This window comes from Odontesthes bonariensis, chromosome 14, assembly GCF_027942865.1.
Source record: "Odontesthes bonariensis isolate fOdoBon6 chromosome 14, fOdoBon6.hap1, whole genome shotgun sequence".
NCBI classification, from domain to species: Eukaryota; Metazoa; Chordata; class Actinopteri; order Atheriniformes; family Atherinopsidae; genus Odontesthes; species Odontesthes bonariensis.
Window position 1 is genome coordinate 34261187 of NC_134519.1, and position 23840 is coordinate 34285026.

A 23840-nucleotide genomic window follows, 5' to 3' on the forward strand; every position below is an offset into this window, starting at 1 on the left:
GCATGATGGGAAATTGAGTTCTATGTACTAAAAATAATTTGTAGACATGATTACTACAGGGGGTTAGCACCATTGCCTCACAGCAAGAGGGTTCCTGGTTCAAATCCCAGCTGTGTGTGTGGAGTTTGCACCTTCTGCCCGTGTATGCGTAGGTTCTTTCTCCCACCACCCAAATGCATGCATGTCACGTTAATTGCTGGCTCTAAAAGGACCCTTGGTTGTTTGTCTTTGATGGACTGCCAACCCATCCAGTGTGTACCACGCCTCTCGCCCAATGACAGCTGGGATAGGCTCTGAATCCCTCGTGACCCTGAGTTGGATTAAGCTACAATTATTAGATAGATGATTATAGAAAATAAATGATTACTGTTGGGAATTAAGCTGTGAGGCCTTCACTATAAGTTTTTTAGTTTTTGTACATAAACATCTACTTTTTCTTTCATTAGATTCTTAAGTTTTGCAGTCACAGTGTCAGATAGTGATGCCAATTCAAATTTATTTTTTATTTCCTTTCTTTAACCAGCTTGTCTAATTAAGGTATAAAATCTGTTTTTCCGCGGAGACTTGGTTAGATAATCCAAGAGTTTAAGAATTTTCAACTGTCCAATATTCAGGTATACTTCAATATCAGTCGTAATTTCAGTCTGATTTGAAAGAGACTGTAACTATCACTTTTTTCCCAACTGAAATGATGGCATTAGGATATGATCTAATTGTGAATAAACTGGTAAGATTGTCAACATCTGAGATTACAAAAAGTGATGTTCATGAAGAGCTCATGTTCCACCTTTGATAGTTTTTACCACTCATAAAAGAGATATTCGCACACATGATCACAATCTATTTGTCACTGTAACATTTAAGTCTATGAGGGTTCACGACTTGGAATGTTCTTTAATAGACAAATGTTTGTGGGAGAAGCTCCTGGGATATATGTATAAGAAAAGGACAGAAATCCCCCATTTCAACATTTAAACATGTCTATTTAAAGAGTTATTTACAGAGATGGTGTATCTATGAAGTTTTTATTTTATTTTATCCTGAATCGATTTATAAAGTGCCATAAGGCATGTGATCTCCTTACTTATATCTTTGGGGCGTAAGATTTACAGATGAGGCATCCTTTACATTTCTCAATTCGCCTTAGTCAACAATTTTATCATTTTTGACTTCCTTCTTACTCAGTTACCTTTTTAAAAATGTCCTTAGTGATGAGACCCCCCTCCTCCCTTTTTTTTGTTTTGGCTTTCAGTCTTAGAATACTTGAAGTTTATCATTGGGATTTTTTAAAATGAGAGTTATGACTCTAGACCATTAGGCTGTTAAGTTAATACAACTGAAATATCAGCTGGGCACAGACATCATTTTGTCATTCATCTCCCATCTTTGCACTTTGTGTTTAGGTCTCTCCTCCAAAAAATATTATCATATATAGGGTTCAAATGGAAAAATATTCTTAAACATTTATGCCAAAAATAAAAGTAGATCTCCTCATCAAGAGTCTCTTTTCAAAACTACACAGCGGTGCTTGATGATGGTTGTATCTATTTCTGAAGCCCCTGTTCATTTTCCACCAGACAGGTCTGGTCCAGCTGCCGTCCTCTGTGAACTCCTGCTCCACATCAGACAACCAGACATCCTCACAATCCAACATGACCATGGATATGAACACGGTGAGCAGTGCAAAATCCACACATTCTACGTTATGTTGTGATTGCAACACAGTAATAACTGCTCCTGTTTTCCCTGAAAAGTTGTATTCGGATGACATGAATGTGTACATTTCGTTGAGTTTCCAAGCTGCTGTGCTCATGTCTTGAGTCTTGCTCAAGAAAAGAAAAGAAACTTGCATAGTGTTTTAGGTATAAAAACAGTGGAAATGTACTCTGTGTTTAAAGCATAAAATGTTATTTGCACTTTAAGAATTTAAGTATTAATTAATCAGTTATATAATTTATTATTTGGGTGTCTGTGTTTTGCACTAAAAGTAATCGATACACAAAACAGAAGCACAAGACAATGTTGAAAACATCCAAATCTTAATGTTATGTAAGGCACTGCTCGTCCTTCAGATCTTTGTTCATGCTGCAGTGCTTCTGTTGCAGTGGGAATGTGTTTGGATTACTGCAGGAATGAAGTGGCCTACATTCTGTTCATCTGAGTTTGTGACTTGTGCAGTGTGGGGTCAAGCAGAAACATTTCACGTATTCAGTGTGCCCGGAGCTTAATTTTATCAACCACAAATAAGAAACTCATCTATTTTATTGTATGTGTTGCTTTTTTTTCAGATGTTTTCCTTCATTTCTATCATGTAAGTTCTAGCAGTGCAACAAATCCAGCGACAGAGAGATAATGGAAAACAGCCTTGTTTCAGTTTTATCAGAGCTCGAATATTTTTTTTCCACAGAAATGAGCATACCACATGATTGTACTTGTAAATGTCCACAGACCTTTAACTGTTTTAGCACATCCTATTTCATGCTACTAGTGCTATATTGTGATAACAAATCTATCAATATATATTAAAGGGGAATTCCTGTATTTTCAACATTAAGCCTCTTTTCTGAGTCGTCTGCAATGTTTTAGAACCCCCCTCACCGCTTTTTTGATGTTTACTGCTGTCTCCGGTATTTGCCTAATTTTGATTCTTCTCAACCTGCTTCAGAACGGCTAGTCATGTGCATGTCTTAAAAGGTCTGTAAAAGCCCAATAAACGTCCGTTTTCAAAATAATCAACTCACCGGAGTGGTTACTGGTGTGCACTGGTAATCCATATCAAATTTCGTAGCGAAAAGTTGCTTCTGTCGTGTTTTATTTGACATTTTGTAAATCCCATTGAGTTGTATTGAAGACTGGATGTTCGTCGATAGCGGACATGTTTGTAGTTCTCTCGCACCGGAAATGCAATACACCTAGCAGCATTTGCGGTGCAAATACCAGAGACAGCAGTAAACATCAAAAAAGCGGTGAGGGGGGTTCTAAAACATTGCAGACGACTCAGAAAAGAGGCTTAATGTTGAAAATACAGGAATTCCCCTTTAAGATTTACCAAGTTTGAACTCTTTTAGTCTTTCTTGATAAGACATTATCAGTCTGATTTTATACATCTCTGGATTTGAAGGACTTGAGAATGTATCAGTTATTTGCTTTGATAGCACCTTTGATCATGAGAGCTCCCGACAATGGAAGTGGTATATTGACTTGTTTGGAATGGATTGATTGGACAAGAAAAAAGAAAGAGCTGGTATGATGCAACTGAACTAAAGTCAGCAGTCAGTTCTTTTTAGACTTGAGTTTCACAATATTCACTTGCCTTGGTTTAACTGGCGGCAATAATTTTCCTCTTCTAATGATTTCCCTTTAGTTTTCAGTGTGTCGCCCACATCTTTTTCAGCATTGTTAAAACATTGATGTGACATGCTGTACTTGGTGCTCACTTTCCTTCACATGCAGTAATTATTCAGTTTGTACATTTTCTGAGTTCCAAACATGAGAGAAAAAATGCAAGAAAAGACATATATGAAACACAGAGGCTCCAGAAAATAACTCCAGTGTAAATAACTCAGATGTATCCTTTCTTATAAGGCCTCCTCTCTGCAACAATATCGCAGTAGGGTTGGATCTTCTGCCAATCAGTCTCCAACCTCTCCCGTCTCCAATCAAGGCTTCTCACCTGGAGGCTCGCCTCAAGTAAGGGCGTGTGAACCAGTGAGGTTCTGGCTCCTTTTGCATAAACATCACCGTCCCTTGCATTATAATTCTGTGATTATTGTTGGCGATCAGGGCTTTGTGGCTGAACCCCCACCCTACCTATGGCGTCTTCCTTTTGTGGATATTAGCAGATCTGGGCAATTTTCAGTTTTTTAATCAATTTAGCTCTTACAGTCAACAGTCCCAACATGGACAATATAAGAATTTATTTTATTTATCAATGCCATGTTTTTGTGCACTTACAGAACAAAAGAAAGGAAATATTAGATGTTAAATCACATAAAAATATCATAGTCATTTAAAACAACCAAAAAACACTTCTATTCTTTTGCCCAGATCTGACCCTAATTCTCTTTAAGTCCTCGGTGTCTTTGATGTGTTGTGATGTAGCTGTGTTACTGACCTTCCTTCTTTTCTGCTTTTGTGATATTTCCATTGCATCTGGAAATCAGTTTTTTTAATATGTTTGTCAGATCTTTTTGTTTATTGTGCTTTTGCACCAGCATGGGGATTGAGTGAGCAATAAGGGAGATATTAATCCCCTTCAAAGGAATTTTGAGAAGAAGCAGCTCATAACTCCCATGGTTAAATCTCAGCAAACATGAAAGTATGAACATTGGATGGTGTTTTAAGATAACCTAAACACACCAAAGGTAAATATGGTTGGGGATTGTTCATTTGTCTAACTGGTATTTTGAAGTGATGGTGATTGTTTTTTAAAATTAGACATTAAAATGTCTAATTAAAATGTCTAATTAAAATGTTCTCTTATCAGATTCAGCTGAAAACATGGTGCCTTCACTAAAAAGCATTTCTTTTGTTTGCTGCATTGGAAGTTGGACTTTGTGTTTTTGATGCAAAGAAAGAGAAATGTTGTGAATGACAGTGATGTTTCATGCTGTGTGTGTTTCGACAGGTTTGTCCTGCTATTTGCTTGTCCAGCTCTGTTTTGTCTCATGCTGCTGCAACTAACGCATATTCTTGAGGTTTTCCAAAGGTTATCCACAACTGATAAGCCGTGTGCTCTGTTATCCTGCTCTGTCCTGTGGGGACATCTACTGCACACTCTGATTATTTGGTTTGAAACAGGAGAAGCACAGGCTGAGAATATGATCCAATTACTTATGCATTATGAGGCCACAATGAAACTGGAGAATTTCTGTTGCTGATTCAATGAGGACATTCAAATGAGAAACTTCAAGAGCATTAGCTTGTACTGGATGAGTCAGTGGAGGGAGAGTAAACCCAAAGGGGATTATGTATTCAATCATTCCCGTTATTTTATATTTATGACATTCCATGTTTTTTTTTGGTTAATTAAAACATCAAGGCCAAATGGCAGCAGAGGAAGAGAATGTGGGAAAGAGGTTGCTTTTGAAATAAAGCTTCCTTTTCCATGTCTTTGGCTTACTTTTTTTTAGCATACGGCTGGTTTCCATTAAACAAAATTGCATGTACACAGAGAGAATTTGGCTCCTCGTATTGAATGATTTTTATTTATGTCATTGATTTAAGCACGTTTTGTTTTTATCTTCTTTTCATTTATTTCTATGGTCATTAATTTATTAAGGAAAATGACACAGTGAAAAAAATATATATATTTTTTTATAGTTACAGTGCAGTTTGGAATGATTGTAGATCATGGAGGTTTTGTAATCTCAGTTGACATGCATGTTGTGTTTTACTTTAACATCCACTGAGAAAGAAAATTTTGTTTCTGAATCTTTTGTGGGTCCCTCATACTCTCACTCATTCAGTCAGGCTATGTTAATGTTCTAACAGAATTATTCATGCATAGTCTACAGTATTCTGCAAACAGTTTGGACACCCCTGTCAATGCATATGGTTAAGTGAGTAAAGTGTGATCTGATTTCCCAAAGACAAATAGCTAAAGGTAACACATTTCAGGTTTAACAGGCTACTTTTTTTGTTTTCATCTTTTTCAGTTACAATATAACTAACAACAACCCAACTGATATTTCTGATGGTCAGTATTTAGTAAAACCAACCTTTTCTATAGTCAGATAAGAGTATTTCAGACCCTGCTTGATGGGATTTTGTTCTTTTTCTTCCGAAAGGCTTCTAGTTCTGTAACATTCTTGAATTGTCTTGCATGCACTGGTTTGACTGTTTGATAATGTTGAGGTTGGGGGATTTTGAAGGTCTTGGCAAAATCTTCTGCTCTGCTCCTAAGTTTTGAGGTGTAATTGGACTGTACCTCTATCGCACTTTTTCACTGTGTGACCTGTGGTCCGGGGAAGCCGGAAATTGAACAACTGACTTTCTAATTGGTTTACTCCTGCTGTTCCTCCTGAGCTACAGCCGCCTGTGTGCATAAAATCCTAATGTTGTTTTAGAAGTTGTCGTCTTTTCATCCCCAGTTTACTTCTCTGACCATGAAATGCTTACTTCCAGAATTTTCTGGTGTTTAAGTGAATCAAAGCTTCACTCTACCAATGAAATGTCCCCTGTGCCACTGGCTGCCCAAAGCATGATTGCCCCAAGCTTGAGCTTAACAGTTTTACAAGTGTTCCGTACCCATTTCCTACAACAATATACCTTTTGTCATGGATGCCAAAAATTCCTGTTTCATCATTATCACTCAGCAGACTTGTCATATTTGTTTATAAGTTCAATTGCAAGTCTCCGATGCTGAATTTTGGTGATGAGGACGTGAAAAGTGTTTCATAATGATGAGCCTTCATTTTAAGGACAGACTTTTGCAGGTAGATCTGTGTCAAGAGTATTTATAAAGCTTGGAAATCTGCATAATCAAGCTTTTAAAATGATGACTGACTGTGTGCAACCATAACTCTACCAAGATGGGTGATATTTTTAATCTTACCACCAACATCGTTCTCTGTTGAAATTTAAAATAATGTTCAGCTATATATCGTTCAGGAATCTGTTAATTTTCTTCTCACAGAACTATTCACACTGACCCAAATTTTGACATTGGGTGCCAAAATGTATGCAAGTTTTTGTATCCCAATAATTGCATATATATTGTATGATACACCTGGAAAAAACTATTCCTGAAAAATAACATTTATAGCAGTCACGAGGTGATACTAAGCACTTAGTTTCATCGGTGTTATTGCTGCTTTGATGCTGTCCTGTGTCCGTATGCCATCTTTTATGTTAAATGTGTAACTTATGCAGCTTTTATATTTGTGGTCCTCAGTTAGAGTTTTGACTGGAGTCGAAGTAACCCAGTCTGGCTTGTTTGTTGTTGCAGCATAACTCCATACTGGGCAGTGTGTTTGCAGACTTCTATGACCAGCAGCTGCCATCCATTCAGGCCAGTGCTCTCTCGCAACAGGTGTGTGTCATAAAAAAACAAAAATGTTTATATTTAATTCTGGCTTTACCTTGCTCCTGTTTCATGGAGATGACAGGCACAGTTGGAGTAAAGAATGAGTGTTGCAACGTTTCTTTCTCCTGTGTTTACCAGTTGGAACAATTCAACATGATTGAGACCCCCATCAGTTCAGACAGCCTGTATAACCAGACCTCCACCCTCAACTACTCCCAGGCACTTATGATGGGTTTGACTGGCCATTGCAACATACAGGACTCACAGCAGCTGAGCTACAGTAGCCATGGCAACATTCCCAACATCATTCTTACAGGTGCTGTTTCAACATGTCATGGCTTCTTGGTTAGACTGCAAGTGGCTTGTTGAGGTAGGCACCTAGACCGTGCCGAACTGCCGGATGCCAGGCCAGAATAAAGCTTGTACTTCATACCTGTTTGTATGACTTTTGGCAACGTTTCATAAGATAGATTAAAGCTGCTGGTACAGCAGATAGGTCAGTTTAATTCAATCTAGTACAATTTATCTACTAAGCACCAGTAATGTCAGGTAAAAAATTATAATAGAATTATACCACTCCAGTCTTGACCGAAGTTGTGGCTGACTGAGAGACAGGCAGATAATGCTTGGTTTTCCATTCAGTGGCACAACAAATGTGAAGCAAACCTTTGAAAAATATCACTTCATAGAGAATATGCATAAGGTTCAATTCTACTATTCTATTTCCTGTTTTGGAGATTAAAAAAAATGAGGCTACATAGTACTGTCAGCAGATGTGATATAAGTTAGTTAAGTTACACATCTGCAATAAACAGAAGTAGTTGCTAACCAGAGATAAAACTTAGAGGAAGAAGACACAAACAAAATGAGTTATCTTGGCCAGGTGGGTTATGTAGGATTTCTCTTAAATTTCTTTTAATTGTTGTTGGATTGTTGTTTATTTTTGTCAATATTGGCCACATTTGTTGTCTGGAGGCAGGGACAGCTGATCGCTCAGGTAATTGCCCCTGTCATTACTAAAAATGCTGCTTAAGGGACTGTAAAACATTAGATATGCAACATTAATTGTGTTGCCAATCTATTAAAGCCATGTTATTCAGTCAGATGGAAAGAGCCACAGCGAACAAGATAATTCCCATTCGTGTGAGACTAAAATTTCAATATGATATAGTAGTCTCTAGACTCACAACATGTCATGCTGCATTGGGTTCAAATAAACTGTCAGAGTAGAAGTTTTAGTGTAAGATTAAATTATTTTCTTTCATTAATTTGGCTCAGATGCTCTGAAAAAAAATGACTCAGCACTGCAGTTAATTATCACAAGGTAAAACTGTGGGTGAGATAAGTTTGAACAGTGCTGTTATTTAAGTATTTAATATTGTACCTGTTGAGTTTCTGAATATTGATCAGAAGCTGAATGGTGTGTGTGTGTCCGTTCATTAACATGACTGCATATATGTTACTAGGTCTGACCTTTTGAGACTGCCATTTAAAAATGTTTCTTAAAAAGCACTCGGGAGGTACTTCCCTCTTGAGTGAAAGGGGTAAAGGCTGATGCACATGTGCAATTAGAAATAAACCTATGATGTTTACCACAATCTTTAATGCTCCCTTAGATATCCATTTACACATTTCTGAAGATTCTAATGACTTTTTACTGAAATTTGCAATCAAGATTCCAAGTAGAGTTTTGATCAAATGCGAGTCACCTGTATTCTGTTGGTATACAATTCTCTAATTTAAGCAAGGAACATATCCTTTCTGCTATAGAGACCTAATAAGAATTGATATGAATTTTTCTTTCTTAAAATATGCTGTCTCGCTTCAGTGAGTGGCGAATCTCCACCCTGCCTGCCCAAGGACCTGACTTGCTCAATGTCCACAGACGTCAGCTTCGATGTCGACTCGCAATTCCCGCTGGACGATTTGAAAATTGACCCACTGACACTGGATGGTTTGCACATGCTGAATGACCCGGACATGGTCCTCACAGACCCGGCCACAGAGGACGCATTTCGCCTCGACCGGCTGTAAACAGCACTCTACATTCTCATGCACAGGTGTGTAAATGTTGCTGCCTTTGGTTACTAAAGAGGAGAAGATATCTGGAGTGGGCAGAGATACCCCACAGAGAGGGTTTTAAAAGCCGCCGTAGGAGGAAAAGGCGTTCAAATGTTTTGAACACTACTGCCAACTTCCCTTTTACACATCATCAAACAGTATGGAATTAATCATGTTAATGGTTCTGACACTAATTTGCAAATTATGCATTTCATTTTGACTCACTTAGATGCTTAGTTGTCATGTGATTTAGCTTGATGAGGGCAAAGACAATCCAGTGTTTTATTTTCAATAAATAACTAAACTATATTTGGAGAAAAAAACCTTAAGCGATTACAACGCACACGCTTTTAACTTAAGAGTAGTTTGATCACTCGGAGCGAAGACTTGGTCAAATTTAACCTCCCTGTGTACCACAAAATTAGATGGCAGTTTCGTGGTAATATCTGGATGGCTTGTGAAATTTGCCCCAGTGAGGCAGTGGGTCATTATTTTGCAACCTAATTTATTTTTAGGAAATGCTGAATTTATATTTTAATCATGAGACATTATCAGTTATGCATGAAATCATAAATCACTGTGGATACTTGTTTTGCCTTAATAGCTTAACATTTAGGTTTTCATGCAAAGATGAAAATGTAAATGAGGAAAATAAACATGACTTAACAACACCTTTTTACATACCTGCAGGTTGTTTGGCCTATATGATTCAGTGTTGTATTTTCATTACCACATCCGTTTCCATATTCATTCATCAAACCTAAATGAGAAAAGAGAGTTTTTTGTTATGATATAGATGTTTACAGGCTTGTTTTGTTTAGTATATTACATGTACAGAATGTGGTCAGATTTTGCGTAATGATATCTATGCAAAACTACAGTGATTAAAAAGACTGTGAAATGTGAGACACGTTTTATATATACAAATATATATAAATATATATATATATACACACATATTAATTTATTTATAAAGGCAATGTGCAGGAGATTCTTATAGAATGAACAGTGATGGTGCCATGTTACTTTGTGTGTATATATATAAACATATATATATGTTAATATATACATATACGTATGTATATTTTTCTTTCATGCTAAGTTGTAGTAGATAGAAAAGACTCAGCATTGCATGTGGCATAGCGTAAAAACTTTTCCCTGGATTCGCCCCAAAGATGTGATGTCAGAGTAGTTGAAATATATATATTTTTCCAGACAACTGAAATGCCTCTGTACTAGAAAAGCATTGTCAATGCAATGAGAATGTATTTAGGTCACATCTGTGCAGTTGTGTTGTTGCCATCTTGTCATTCTCATTGTTTCTCATTTCTAGCCTTTATGCCCAGTGGGACCAAAAATCTTTCGCTTGCTAATTCTATCCCTGCAAAGCAGATTCTCTTTTATGTTTTCTATATAACTTTGTTTCCTGAGGATTACAGGGACACTGAATATCCCCTTTTCCTCATCATGTGTTCCTTATTGATTTTTCTCTGTGTCTCTCCTATAGTTGACTTTGCATTTGTACGGTGTGTGTTACAGTGAATAGGTAAAATTTCTTCAAAACGTTGTTCCATTTCTCATCATTGCACTTTATGCTTCTATTCAAAACACTAATTAATGAAAATTTAAAGTACCCCCCCTCACCTTGACTGTTAACATGAACTGGACCTGTTTGCCCTGTCTTTGGTAAAACATGTCTTGTAAAGAAAAGAAGAAAAAACATGAAAAAGCTAAATCATGGTTATTTTTAAGAAAAAAAATCTATTCAGATAGTTTTTTTTAAAAGATCTGAATTTGTTTGTATGAACTAACCAGTGAGTATTTTATCTTTCTGATGATATACATTCTGTCCACAGTCACATCACGTTACAGCAGCTCTTCATGCTATGGACAGTGGGTTTGAGTAACAGAACTAACAGACAGGAAGTTTAAACCTACAATGTGTTTCTTATTCATTTTGAAGTCCACTGACTTTTATTGTGCACATTCCCAGGCCTGAAACTGCCCTCGACCACCCCAGGAGCTGTGATACCATTTTGGTTTCCAGCCCTGCACCACACCATTTTGTTTTATGGTTGCTAGACATTTTTGAGGGCTTTTAATGAAGTCTTTGTTGCCTCTTCAACATTAACCAAATTTCATATGTATACATTTGCAGGGCTCGCACGAAGATTTGTTTTTATACCAGTGGTGTTACATTCCACAACTGTAGGGGGAGGCAAAGAGCAAAACATTTATGAAATTCTCTACTGTTACTTTAAAATGGTCCACTATATTGAAATGAGTTTTTAGATAAGTGCATTTGACTTTAGTAGGAGATATTGTTATGATATTGTTGCACATGAGATCAGCGAATCCCTGTAACACAAATTCAGTACTGGTGAAATGTTTATCATTCAATAAAATAATACTTTTCAAGGACATTATTTTGCTTCAAAACTTCCAACTATGAAAATGGCTCTTCTGTAGCTGCAATATGATTTCATATGTTGCTTTTTTAAAGACCTCTTGAACCAGCATATTTCACCTTTATTCTCACAGAGTGTAAAACAAAAATATATGTGTGGCGGGGATTCTTATTATACTGATTTTGTGACTGCATGAATCTCTCGACTTGATTTTCCCCATTATGGTTGTGTTTATTTAATTTGAAACATGGGATACGTTTTGTTTGTCTAAGTTTTTCTTGTTTACTAAAATTGTCATTTGTCTTGTTTAAACTTGCGTGATGTGTATGTAAATGAGGGAAGCCTAAAAACATATGGTGATCAGCTTTTTATGCACATGTAGAAGCTGTTGCTTGGTACTGTTTATACTGCAATGTATACTTTAGTGCTTAATTTCTCTGCAACACCCACAGACTGTAATTATGTCAAAGTAACTCTATAGACTAGCTTTGTATATTGCTGTATGGTAGGAACAATGTATTTCGTGCTTAATGTGATATGATGTCAAAGTGAGATAATGCACTGGCTGCAGGCCGCTGCAATACGTCTTTGAGGCTCTATATTCTGTGGATCTCCAGACTCCAGAGTCTGACATTTCTATGTGTTTTTTTTTCTTTTTCTTTTTTTCTACACATGTGGAAAGCTTTGACTGAAAAGTCACCTTGTTACTGTCTCCTTTTTATGGATGAGTGTTCAGGTATCCATTGGTATAATACCAGTGTTTACAGAGATAAGAGTTTACAACAGAGCAATGGTCTCTTTTTTTCTCTACTTCAAATGTTTCAGCTAAGTTTTACACTAACTGGAATCTCAGACAACTGCACTGTAGATAAGCAAAATAATTTTGCTGTTTAGATATAATTGTGTATCAGTAACATCATTTCACATGTAGGACAATAATCTCTATGTCACTTTAAAGAATACATTTTGTTTCAAGAGGTTTCTTTCACGTCAATAAATAAATTATAAAACTTTTAGATACTATCCACGTGCATTTCAAGCCCTGAGAGCACTTTTCGCATAATTTAAAAACACCAGAAAGTTATCTATCAAGATAAGAATAACTTTTTAGATTTTTATAGGATTTTGCTTTACAATAAATCTCTCATCAGCACTATCTTTTTCTTTATTTGGTGGTAAATTAACAGTTAAATCAAAGTTCAAAATAGCCATAAACTAGATAGTGCTGAGGATTTCATCCTTCAAATTTTTGAAAAACTTGTTTTTGCTCTTAAAAAATACTAATACTATGTGACAAATTATTTCATGTTCGCTATGAACTTTGTGATACATTGCTTACAGGGAGCATAAATATTTTCAGAATAACTTAGAGATGTCTGAAATATTCCGTGCAGGACATGGGAACTGTCCTTTATGCATGAAAATGAATTTTAAAATATAGAAACATGTTGTATTTTAGTTTGAATTAAGCATTTTGTTTTCCTATGTTTTGAGAATTTTCCGTCAAACACTACCTTGTTGTGAAATGAACTTACATGTAATATTTATATGTCTTGTAAAAAAAATTAATAAATAAATAAAAATGACAAAGTTGAAACACTACAAGTGGGACATATCAGGAAAAATACTTTGCAGTCAGGATATATTTTAATACCTGCGGATTGACTTTGTGACAGGGCATGTAAAAAGACAAGCAAAATCAGAAAGATAAAGTTGGTTCACTACGGTCAATCAGTGGATTAGCCACAGTTAGGAATCCTTTATGTGCATTCAGAGGGCAGCCCAGTGCTGGATCAAGCCTCATACAATGGCAGCTAAATTATTACATAATGTATTTACTTTCTGAGCACAGTGAGACTTTTCAAAACACAAAAAATACATGTAACTGCCGTCAAGCAGTGCAGTATGCTCCGATCGTGTACTTACAGCAACAGGAAATATTGTGCTCATCCAATATGCAAAATTTCGCATTCTGCAGCACAGCTTGGAATGTTTTTTTTTTTTTTGTTGTTGTTTTTTTAGCAAACCCTTTAAAAATAACAAACTTTGCTTCTCAAATTGTGGTTTTGCTATTCTAACTGTTAAATTGGACCAAAATAATTAAGGGTGGCTATAAATTTGTGCTGTACTGAAAATGAAATACACTTCTGTTTGAGCTGTAACTGATGTTTTTCTTGTGTAATGGCTTCTGTCTTTGTACCTTTGCTTTATTATTTGTAAATTTAATATGAATAAAAATATATCTGAAAAAACAAAGACACACTTTTTGTCATAAAAATGACATCACATGTAAGATTTAACAAACTGCATGAGAGAAGAACGAAGGATTGCAATAGTGGGATTATAACTTATGTCCCTATAACTAATATGTTGGACTTGCTCACTCCCTTCACAGCTTCAGGTCAAGCATCCCCCCTTCCTTTCCCACTCAGTTCATATGAAAAGTGTTTATGATGAGTGACTACCTTTTTAGAATGAGATGGGTGCAACAAAATGAATGAACAGGAACATTTCTGCTTTCCTTGAGGAAGAAAAATGCTATGCTTATCTTAAGAAATTTGTGTAACTTTCAGTCTTTAATTTTATTCTGATATAGACGAAATCGAACAGTTCAACAGTTCAAAACCTAAAATTTGAAAAATTTGGGGTGGTAAACTGCAGGTTTTTTGTTGATTTACATCCATTACTGTACATCCATTTTTGCATTACAGGCCTAGAACATTTTAAAAAATTGTTGGAATGGGGCTATAATATATATATATATATATATATATTAATAATATACGACAGAAGTATCCATAAAAGGCTTATTCTTTTAATAGCGAATATGGATAGAGGACCTCCAATTTGTCAACAAATATGCGAGACAACCACAGAACAGTTTGAAAATAATGTTACTCAAAGAAATGCTGGAAGCGGTGTGTATATTGCTCTCTCTACAGAGAAGAAGATCATTAAATAGTTCAAGAATTATTAAGGAATTTCAGTGCGTTGAATCAAAGGGTCAAGTCAAAGGTGGACACTCTGATCGCCGAGTCCACAGACAGCATTGCGTTAACAACTGTCATCCTACAATAGCCGGTATGGCCACGTAATCAACGGATCACTGTGGGAGACCTTTACAAAAACATTATAATACAGAGTTAGATTCACAAATCACCAAAATAAATGGATGCTATGAGATTTAATTAAAAAGACCATCCACCTGACTCTTATCATCGAGGTGCAAAAGCCAGGCTCTGTGATGGTGTGGGGTCGTATCAGTGCCCTTGGCAAAGCTGATTTACACTTATGTGATAGCACCTTAAATGCAGAAAAGTACATTTAAAACAACATATGATGCCTTCAACATGATTTCTTTCAATGCACTTTTCAACAAGTTGATGCAAAACCACATTTTGCCCACACAACAGATGCATGGCTATGGAAGAAGAGGGTCTGCGTACTGGAGTGGTCAGCATACAGTCCTGAGTTTTCCACATTATAGAATATATTGAAAATTGTCGAACAAAATATGCAACAGGCACAATATATTGAGCAGATTTTGCAACATTCCTCTTAGCATAATGAATTCCAGGGGCTCCGAAGCAGTTCCCAGCACAGAGTGACCTTCCTTTTTCAGTTAGTTACAACAGATAAACATCCAAGATAAACATAGACATTCATGTCTTTATGTCGTTGAGACATCTTTGTGTCTGAGTCATAAAGACCTGGATGACTTTTTTCTGCTTATAAATTCAGACAAAACTGAAATTCCTGTCTTTGAGCTTGAGCACTTCAGGAGGAAACCATCTAGCTATATAGTTACTCTAGATCAGGGGTCTTCAACGTTTTTCAGGCCAGGGACCCCCAAACTGATGGAGAGTTGGAGCAGGGACCCCCCTACTATTTATATGGCATACAATTGTGTTTTACATTTAACGGGGCCTAGTGCCGTGTTTAAACATAGCTACTCTGTTATTGTACATTCAATACTAAGCTATTCAAATAATACACAGGTTAATATATTCATGTTTTTATTTTAAACATGTGCAAGGTACAGGGTGGCCGTGCCACTGCCATTTATAAACAAACATCTTGCATACAACACTGAGCTATTCAAATAATCCACAGATTTTAACTTTAAACATGCATGTAGATGGGACAATGAATCCTCAAACCATCTGTGGATGGCACACGTCTGCACACAATTTGTGAGAAAAAACTTTGAAAAAAAAAAAAAAAAATTTTTTTTTTTTTTTAAATGTTAAAAATCGTCTAATGAACCAAAGATTTCGCGACCCCCCTGCAGTACCTCCGCGGACCCCCTGGGGGTCGCGGACCCCCTGTTGAAGACCTCTGCTCTAGATATTTCCCTAACAGAGCACTTCGTTCCCAAACTGCAGGTTTACTTGAGGTTCCCAGAGTTTCTAAAAGTAGAATGGGAGGCAGAGCCTTCAGTTATCAGGGCCCTCTCTGTGGAACCAGCTGCCAGTTTGGATTCAGGAAGAAGACACCCTCTCTACCTTTAAGATCAGGCTTAAAACTTTCTTTTTGATAAAGGTTAAAGTTAGGGATGGCTCAGGTGACCCTGAAACATCCCATAGTTAAGCTGCTATAGGCCTAGACTGCTGGGGGGCCTCCGATGATATCTTTCCTCAATCTGCTCTCTTTACTCTCCATGTATATATGACATTACTGTTGTCCCTGGCCTAGCGTAATCATGCATGTTGTCCCCTCTTTCCTGTCCTCTTAAACCCCCAGCCAGTCAAAACACATGGCCGTCGTTCCTGAGTCTGGTTCTGTCAAAGGTTTCTTCCTGTTAAATCTGAGGTTTTTTTGTTCCATTCAATTCAATTCAAATTCAAAAATACTTTATTTATCCCAGAGGGAAATTAAATGTTGATGTAGCTCAATTAAATCAAAGAGTTATTATAGATGCTGATGGCTGTGGGCAGGAAAGATTTCCTGTAGCGGTTCGTTTTGCATCCAAACTGAAGAAGCCTTTGACTGAAGAGACTCTGTTTTCTGATAACAGTCTAATGGAGAGGATGTTCAGGGTTGTCCATAATTCTCTTGATTTTATGCAAAATCCTTCTTATTGTCTAGCATTATTGTCTCCAGAGGTTCCACAGTCGTCCCCAGAACAGAACCAGCCTTCCTTATCAGGTTGTTGAGTCTTTTTAGGTCCCTGCTTCTGATGCTGCTGCCCCAACAGATGACGCAAGAGGAAATGACGCTCTCAACAACAGACTTGTAGAAGATCTGCAACATCTTGTTGTCACCTCACACGTGCTCAAGATGGAGGACAGAATCAAGGAGACGTTTCAAAGCATTCTGTTGGTTTCCTTGGCAATTTTTTTTTTTATTGTTTCTGCATGAAACTCATTTGGAATTAATTTAATTGGATTTGATTGGATTATGACTGTGCTATAAAGAATTGGATTCTAATTGGCTTAATTGGATTGTATCTCTGAAGTGCCTTGAGATGACATTTGTTGATATTTTGCGCAATATGAATAAAACTGAATTAAATTGAAAATTGAATGGAACAGTTAAGAATGCTGCTGCTCACCTACTGACAGGAAAGAAAAAAAGGGACTATATTACACCTTTATTGCACTCCCTCCACTGGCTCCCTGTTCGCCAGAAGATTGATATTGTTATAAAAAGATTTTGTTCACTTTTAAATGCCTTAATGGACAGGCTCCAACTTACTTACTTGATCTGTTACATGTACACAATACTCAAGATATTACTGATCATTAAGGTCATTTTTTTTGCTATAATTTTTATGTATTATTCATTGCTGTTTTCATGGGTCTTGTATTCTTATTCTGTGAAGCACCTCAGGTTAAATGTGCTGTATAAATAAAGGTGATTTGACTTGACCATTAGCAGGACAAATTGGATAAAAATAACACCTGAAGACTCACTGATTGGTATCCTTAATGCCAGAATGCCTTTTAAGTGGAAAAAGCTTTACTGTCCAAACTTTATTTTGGAATTTGTTGCAGACCAGAAATACAGAAATGGGTGTATATAAGTGCATCAAATTAAGCTGATAAGACAAAACGTGAAATCTTGAGTTCATACTGTCTGCAATTAAATAAAAAATCAATGTAAATTTAAATTTGTATTTTCAGTTAGATAATCAAATTACTGTGCTGGACAATTACTTCAAATACACAACTTAAACTAAACACTTCGACTAAGAATGAATGATCTCCAAAAGGATCAGGCAGATCTGAAATCCAATGGTTTAAAAAAAAGACCTTAGTTTAGAAACAGTAGGACTCCATCTACTGGTGAATTGTTGTTATAAAAAGTAATCATTGTTAATAACTTACTCTGTTGTAACATTTAAAGTGAATGCTTGGTACAGGTGAAGCAGTTGACTAAAGTAATACAAAAACGTAATTTCGAAGACCAACAAGTAGGACAATTCCATCAACTGACAGGGATTTTAGTCCCTCTGGCAGAAGTGAGTTGTAAACTGGTTGATGTTTTTTTTCATTTGACATACTTTTCACCCCTGTGATGGACAGGCGACCTGTCCAGGGTGTACCCTGGCTTGGGGTAAACTCAAGCCAATCATATATATTTTTTTCAATTTAGACTGTTTTTCAATTGGCTGATGAATTGGTTGTCATTAAACAGGAAATAAATTACTTACTTAGATTCCAGTCTCATCTAATTCAGGGGCTCTTTTAGCTTAATTTGCACATACAATAAGTATATAAAATATGTAGCGGATATGGGGTATACCCAGCACTAAAGTTGGATACCAGGAATGTTTACTCGGCTACGTACAGACGTCATGGCGCAGACATTGTATCCCAGCATGCAGCAGGAGGCCGTTGAGAGATCCAGCAGCTGGTAGTGAGTTGCAAGAGCGCCGAGCAGGCAGCAGCCGACGGTCAACATAGCCCACACATTTATTTCTCCATGTGAGATAAACTGACTCATCTACCTTACATGCTACAGAAAATATGCTGTTCGGGCGCCCGACGTGTTCCCGAAGCGGCTTTTGAGTCATCATTGTCACCCGGCTTTCACTTTGGAGGATTCCTCCCTCAATCCTCCGGATCGCATCGAACAGGCAATGACAACGGTCTCAGCAACCCCGCGGCAGATGAGGGACCGGCTGCTGCAGGCCATTGACAGTCAGAGCAATGTGAGTTATGTTAAAGCTAACAGGCTACCTAGCTAACCTTAGCTTATTTACTTACACTCTAGTAAACTTGACATGGCAGTTTGTCCGCCCGCTGTCATTTAAATGTTTTGCTGTTTATTAATAGAGAATACGCAACTATTTAGTTGCCACCGATATGTCGAATGTCTCGGAGACACAAATGTGCAGGGCTCTTGAGTTGACAGCTAGCTTGCATGCTAATTCGGCACCAGCGTTGCTTTCATTAGACAGAAATCTGCCGTTACTTAGCATGCTAACTGCTAATTTAGCACCAAAGCAGGTTTAGTAAATACAACGGTATGAAAGAACATAATCTACTCATTGTCTCAATGAATGCTTATTTCACTTTAAGTCTTTTGTAAGTTTTACTAGATGGCCAGGGTTTCGTTGTAGATTGTTTTACATTAATATTCTAAAGTATGGGAGGTCGAAACTTTCTCTTAGCTTAAAGAGCTAAAGATACGTTTTAGGAAATAGTCGGATCCTTCCTTCTCAACTGAGTTAAATGCTAGCTGTAGCTAAATTAGCTATTACAGGTAGATCCATCGACAACATCAACAAGAAACGAAATTCGTTTCAGTTTATAAATTTGTGCCCCAATTATTTTTCATATGCTACATCTTTAAGGTGTTTAAAAAGACGGAGGTAATTTGAGTTGTCACTTTGCCATCTTTACTTTGCAACGACGTTTTGTCTATGAAGCACACAGACATGCTAACGGTTCCAGGCTAAATCGTTATCTTACACACGTTGCAAGCAAGATTCAGTGAGCTTTAAATTTGCCTAAACATCTTTCATCGTTAGTAAGGGGGACTCATTGAATGATGGATGTTTTCGTTATAGACACTGTCTAATATACCAGCCGTTTTGTTAAATTGATCCTTCAGTGACAACTCCTTTTATATCCTATGTTAATAGTGACCTCAGGTTAACTTCAAATTTTTACTTTCTGTCGAGGTTAGATTATACAAACTGTTTATCCTCATTGCAGATATGCAATATGGTGGCTGTAATGGAAGTAATTGGCTGTCTGGAGAAGTATCCTATCACCAAAGAAGCACTTGAGGTAAAAGAAATCATGATTAATGTACAAGTACTTCATATAAAAACTAAGATGCCTAAATCGTTTCTACTTTGCATACAATATTATTGCAGGAAACTCGACTTGGAAAATTGATCAATGATGTTAGGAAGAAGACCAAGGATGAAGACCTTGCAAAGCGTGCAAAGAAACTGTTGAGAAACTGGCAAAAACTTATCGAACCTGGGCCAGCTGTGTCTGCTGGTGTTCCTGGGTCTACCAATGGCAGTTCTCATCCCTGCAGAGCAGATTCATCTCCTCCTGACATTTCTGTATCAGGGAAAGGAGTCCCTGAAGTCAAAATCAGAAATGATGTTCACAACACTTATTCACCTAAAGCTGAAAAATCAAGCAGCCGCAAGCGCCGGGCAGAGAATAGAGACAGTGGAGTCCACTTACCAGAGAAAATTTCAAAGATGGCTTCATACGATAATTCTGTTTCACAACCACCTACAAACGGGATTGCTGGCAGTCCAGATGCTGTTCCCGACCAGGAGGTCGTTCCTTCTCCTGATAGATCTCGTATAGACCACATTGATAATGACAAAGTTAACAGAATTCCAGTTAATGCTGTCAAGCCTCGCCCCAGCTCTCCTGGGGTGGCCAAACTACCTAGCACTTCCTCTTTGATCAAAGTTGCTGTGATGCAGCAACAGGCTAGATTGGATGAAGGAGGAGGGGGTTATCAAGCCAGAAGTCCCCGCAGCATCTCTTCTAGTCCAAGAAGCCTGAAGCAAGACACGGTAACCAAGCGCTCTTCCGCATATGCAGCAAAAGGAACGCCAGTCCCGAGCCCCTGTTCCAGAGACTCTCCTGTGTCTTTGTCCCAGCCTTTGTCCTCCCCCAGCCAGGCATCTTGTATTGAGAAGCTGGCACAGTCTTCTCAGAGGTCCTCAATGCACTCGGCCAGTACGTCAGAAGTCTCCTCTCATTGCCCACCCCAAGACATATTTGCAACACTGGAATCCCCATCAGTCTCCCCCACCCCCCCCACCTCTCAACAGAACTCAGAATTACAAAGATCGAAATTTGAGGGAGTAATGACTATGTCTGATGACACAGATGGGACAATAGTACCTAACTCCGAGCATAAAAGGAGGAAGTATAGATCTAGAGACTACTCTGTCAACTTAGATGGCCAGAGAATAGAGGACACAACTAAGCCTGTACGGTTAAAAGAACGCAGACTAACATTTGACCCAGTCACTGGTCAGATTAAACCTCTAGTGCATAAAGACTCTTCTCAAACAGAGGAGTCGCCCAGTCCTCATCCTGCAGAGTTAAGGCAGAGAACTGAAAGCACTGTACAACAACCTGCTGTCAGAATCCCAGCCCCAGCGCCAGCCCCAGCCCCAACCCCAACCCTAACTCCAGCCCCAACTCCAGCCACAGCCCCAACCCCAGGTCCCAGTCCCAACCCTTTCCTCCAGACAAATTGGAAGGAGCTGTCTAGAAATGAAATAATCCAGTCCTACTTGAACCTTCAGAGCAATGTGCTCAACTCCTCAGGGGTTCAAGCTCCTGCTGCACACTTTTTCATGTCAGAATATCTGAAAAGGGAAGAACAGGAGATCAAGGAATCAAGGAAAACGCATGTTTTGCTGACGGACAACTCTATAGGGGATTTACCGGGTTTGAGCCGAGAGGTGACAGATGAGGATTTGGACAGGATACACACCCAGCAGTGGCCGGGGGTGAATGGTTGTTACGATACTATGGGTACCTGGTATGATTGGACAGAGTGCATATCACTGGACCCTCATGGGGATGAAAGCAAATTGAATATCCTGCCATATGTTTGCCTTGACTGAAGGGTTTGGGAAGGTTGCAGTTTCTTTTCCACTCCTTTTTTTTTTTTTTTTGTCTGCTCACAGAGACAAGATACTTTGTGATTTTGTTTGTTGACTGTGAGTTTGGCAAGAACCAGACCTGCCAAACTCCCCTCCCCATGCCTCTTTCTGTGATAATCTGTTAAGATTTTGGTATTAAAAGTATAACGATTAAAAGAATAGTTGAGTTTGTAATACCAAGGGCTGTTTCTGTTCTATTTTTCAAACTGAAAGCCACAGGAATGATGATGCCCATGTTGCAGACATCTGCTGCTGACAGTGTAGGCAAAAAAAAACAAAAAAAAAACTTATTTCTCATAACCTGGAATGTTGTTGGAATGTGAATTTTTAATTGTACCCTTATTTCAGGCACACGGAGGTGTTTTCATTTGCCTTCTTGTTTGGATTGAGGAGTTGCAACCTAGGGTTATGTTTGAGGGAAGGCTGGGGTTTGGCTGTCCTTGTCCAGGCTACCGTGTTGGTGTCCAGAAAGATGTTAATAGAGTTCATCTAGTACAGTTGGAGCTGAACGTGTCCAGAATATGAAATGCTGGAACACGTTTAGCATTTACAAGAGGCTTTATGTAAGAGTAAATTACATTAAAAGTAAATTATAAATTTCTTATCATGTATACATATATTTATTTTTGAACAGTTCATTTACAGATTTTCATCAAAACAACTATTCAAAAAATTCTAGCTTGTGGGTTGTTTTTTTTTTTTTTTTTTTTTTTTTCTGCTTGGATTACAATGTTGTCAGCTTCATCTTCAACACTAGAGGGGGCATACAAACGTTGGCATGGTCCTTCTCTGATAGTTGCCTAATATTTTGGTTATGAACATTCCAAAGTCCACCCTTCACCTGTGTCAATCATGGAGCTCCTACAAGTCCATGCTATCAAAAGCTTAAAATAAATTCTTAAAATTACTTTGCTTTCAAATAGTCCCATTAAAATAGTGTGATGTAAATGAAAAAAAATAAATAAAAAAAATAGAAACTGTATACTAATTCTCTCCCAAAAATGAGTGGGAAATCAGGTGCTTTTGATCATTTATTGCATTTGAGAAACTGAAGCAAGGATATTTCTGAATGCTGGAAGTCACTTTTTCTGTTCCCTTTCATATTGATTGCCTTCTGAAGTTCTTTGACAGTATTTTCTGAGTTTTACAGCCTTAGTCAATGTGCAGCATTATGACCTCTTATGCACTTGTACATTAGTTGACGACCTGTCTGTCATTTCATCACTGACACAATTCAAGCTTCAACAGCAACTGATGCTCCTACAAGTTAGCCAAGTTCTGTGCCCAGTTTATTCAGTTTTGGACATATTTACAATTTTGGAAGTAGCTTTTCTTTTGCTTGTATTTTTAAATTTACTAAACATAAAAGGGAGAGAGAAGCTGTGAGAATCAGATTTTCTTGTAATGTTCCATGTCATGAGCTATTGATGTTAAATTTGATTTTCATTTATATGCAACGGACACACGATTTAAATCGAGCTTGGCCACTGTGTAGCTTCTCTGTTCATTATTTCATTCATCCCTACCAATGTGCCTTGGTAAATGGTAAATCTGGATTTGCTTCCGCATTAAATATGCCTGCCTGGAGCTCGGTTTATGTGCGAGAAATACAAATCCCATGATCATTATGATGCTGGTATATACACCGTTTTCTGTTACAATTTTGTACATTTTGATCTAGGGAAGGTGAGGCTGCAGATAAAGATAAACTGCACAAAGACACAGCTGGCAATAAAGGATAAATGCTACAACTGGTTAACCTGTTTTTTTGGGTTGTTTTTTTTTTCAGTTTTGACTGGGGCATCTTTTATTTGTTCATCGTTTAACATCCTCGATTGTTTGAAAAATAAAATGTGTAAATCTTCATTTTGGTCAGGTGACTTGAAGATCCTTTGTGGTGCCATTTGGTCAAATGATTTTCACCATCTAAGTAGGTGGGACCACGGTAAACAAAGAGTGGTCAGCCTTAGCTCTTTCTATTAATAAATTCCCTGTTATGGTTCTGCTTTAATGTGTTGTACTCACACAGTTCATCCATAGGGGGGTGCACATTGTGCAGCTGTGTGCTTTGGCTATGTGATGTAAGAGACCTCTTAATTGTGTGCCAAATCACAACAAACGTCATCTCGAGGCACTTAAGATAAACAAACTGAATTGAAATTGAATTGATTTTGATTCAGGTTGTGCCATATGGAATATCTATTAGCCTAAAAGTTTAAACACTGTTAAATGGCCTTTT

General features: G+C 37.6%; 2 protein-coding genes across 3 annotated transcripts in view; both read left to right on the top strand.

Moving 5' to 3' along the window:
- crtc1a (CREB regulated transcription coactivator 1a) overlaps positions 1-13737 on the top strand; it is a 28012-nt gene extending 14275 nt beyond the window's left edge. The window contains exons 11-15 of one of the 2 annotated variants that reach the window (XM_075484123.1): positions 1578-1673; positions 3586-3690; positions 6950-7033; positions 7166-7343; positions 8856-13737. In XM_075484123.1, the coding sequence (XP_075340238.1) occupies positions 1578-1673; positions 3586-3690; positions 6950-7033; positions 7166-7343; positions 8856-9061 (669 nt within the window). In that variant the 3' untranslated portion in view covers positions 9062-13737. The remainder of the gene's footprint in view (positions 1-1577; positions 1674-3585; positions 3691-6949; positions 7034-7165; positions 7344-8855) is intronic. The other variant, XM_075484124.1, reaches the window with a different exon arrangement.
- Positions 13738-18337: 4600 nt separating this feature from the next.
- On the top strand, positions 18338-23467 carry crsp7 (cofactor required for Sp1 transcriptional activation, subunit 7). The gene is made up of 3 exons (XM_075484126.1): positions 18338-18652; positions 19662-19736; positions 19826-23467. Exons 1-3 carry the CDS (start codon positions 18581-18583, stop codon positions 21560-21562), a joined length of 1884 nt encoding a protein of 627 aa, XP_075340241.1. The 5' UTR covers positions 18338-18580; the 3' UTR covers positions 21563-23467.
- Positions 23468-23840: the final 373 nt, after the last annotated feature.

Bases quoted from the DNA above. Each gene is read 5' to 3' on its own strand.
- crsp7 (XM_075484126.1), top strand. From the start codon at position 18,581: ATGACAACGGTCTCAGCAACCCCGCGGCAGATGAGGGACCGGCTGCTG. The intron at 18,653-19,661 runs GTGAGTTATGTT...TCCTCATTGCAG, and splicing joins CCATTGACAGTCAGAGCAAT to ATATGCAATATGGTGGCTGT. The intron at 19,737-19,825 runs GTAAAAGAAATC...ATATTATTGCAG, and splicing joins TCACCAAAGAAGCACTTGAG to GAAACTCGACTTGGAAAATT.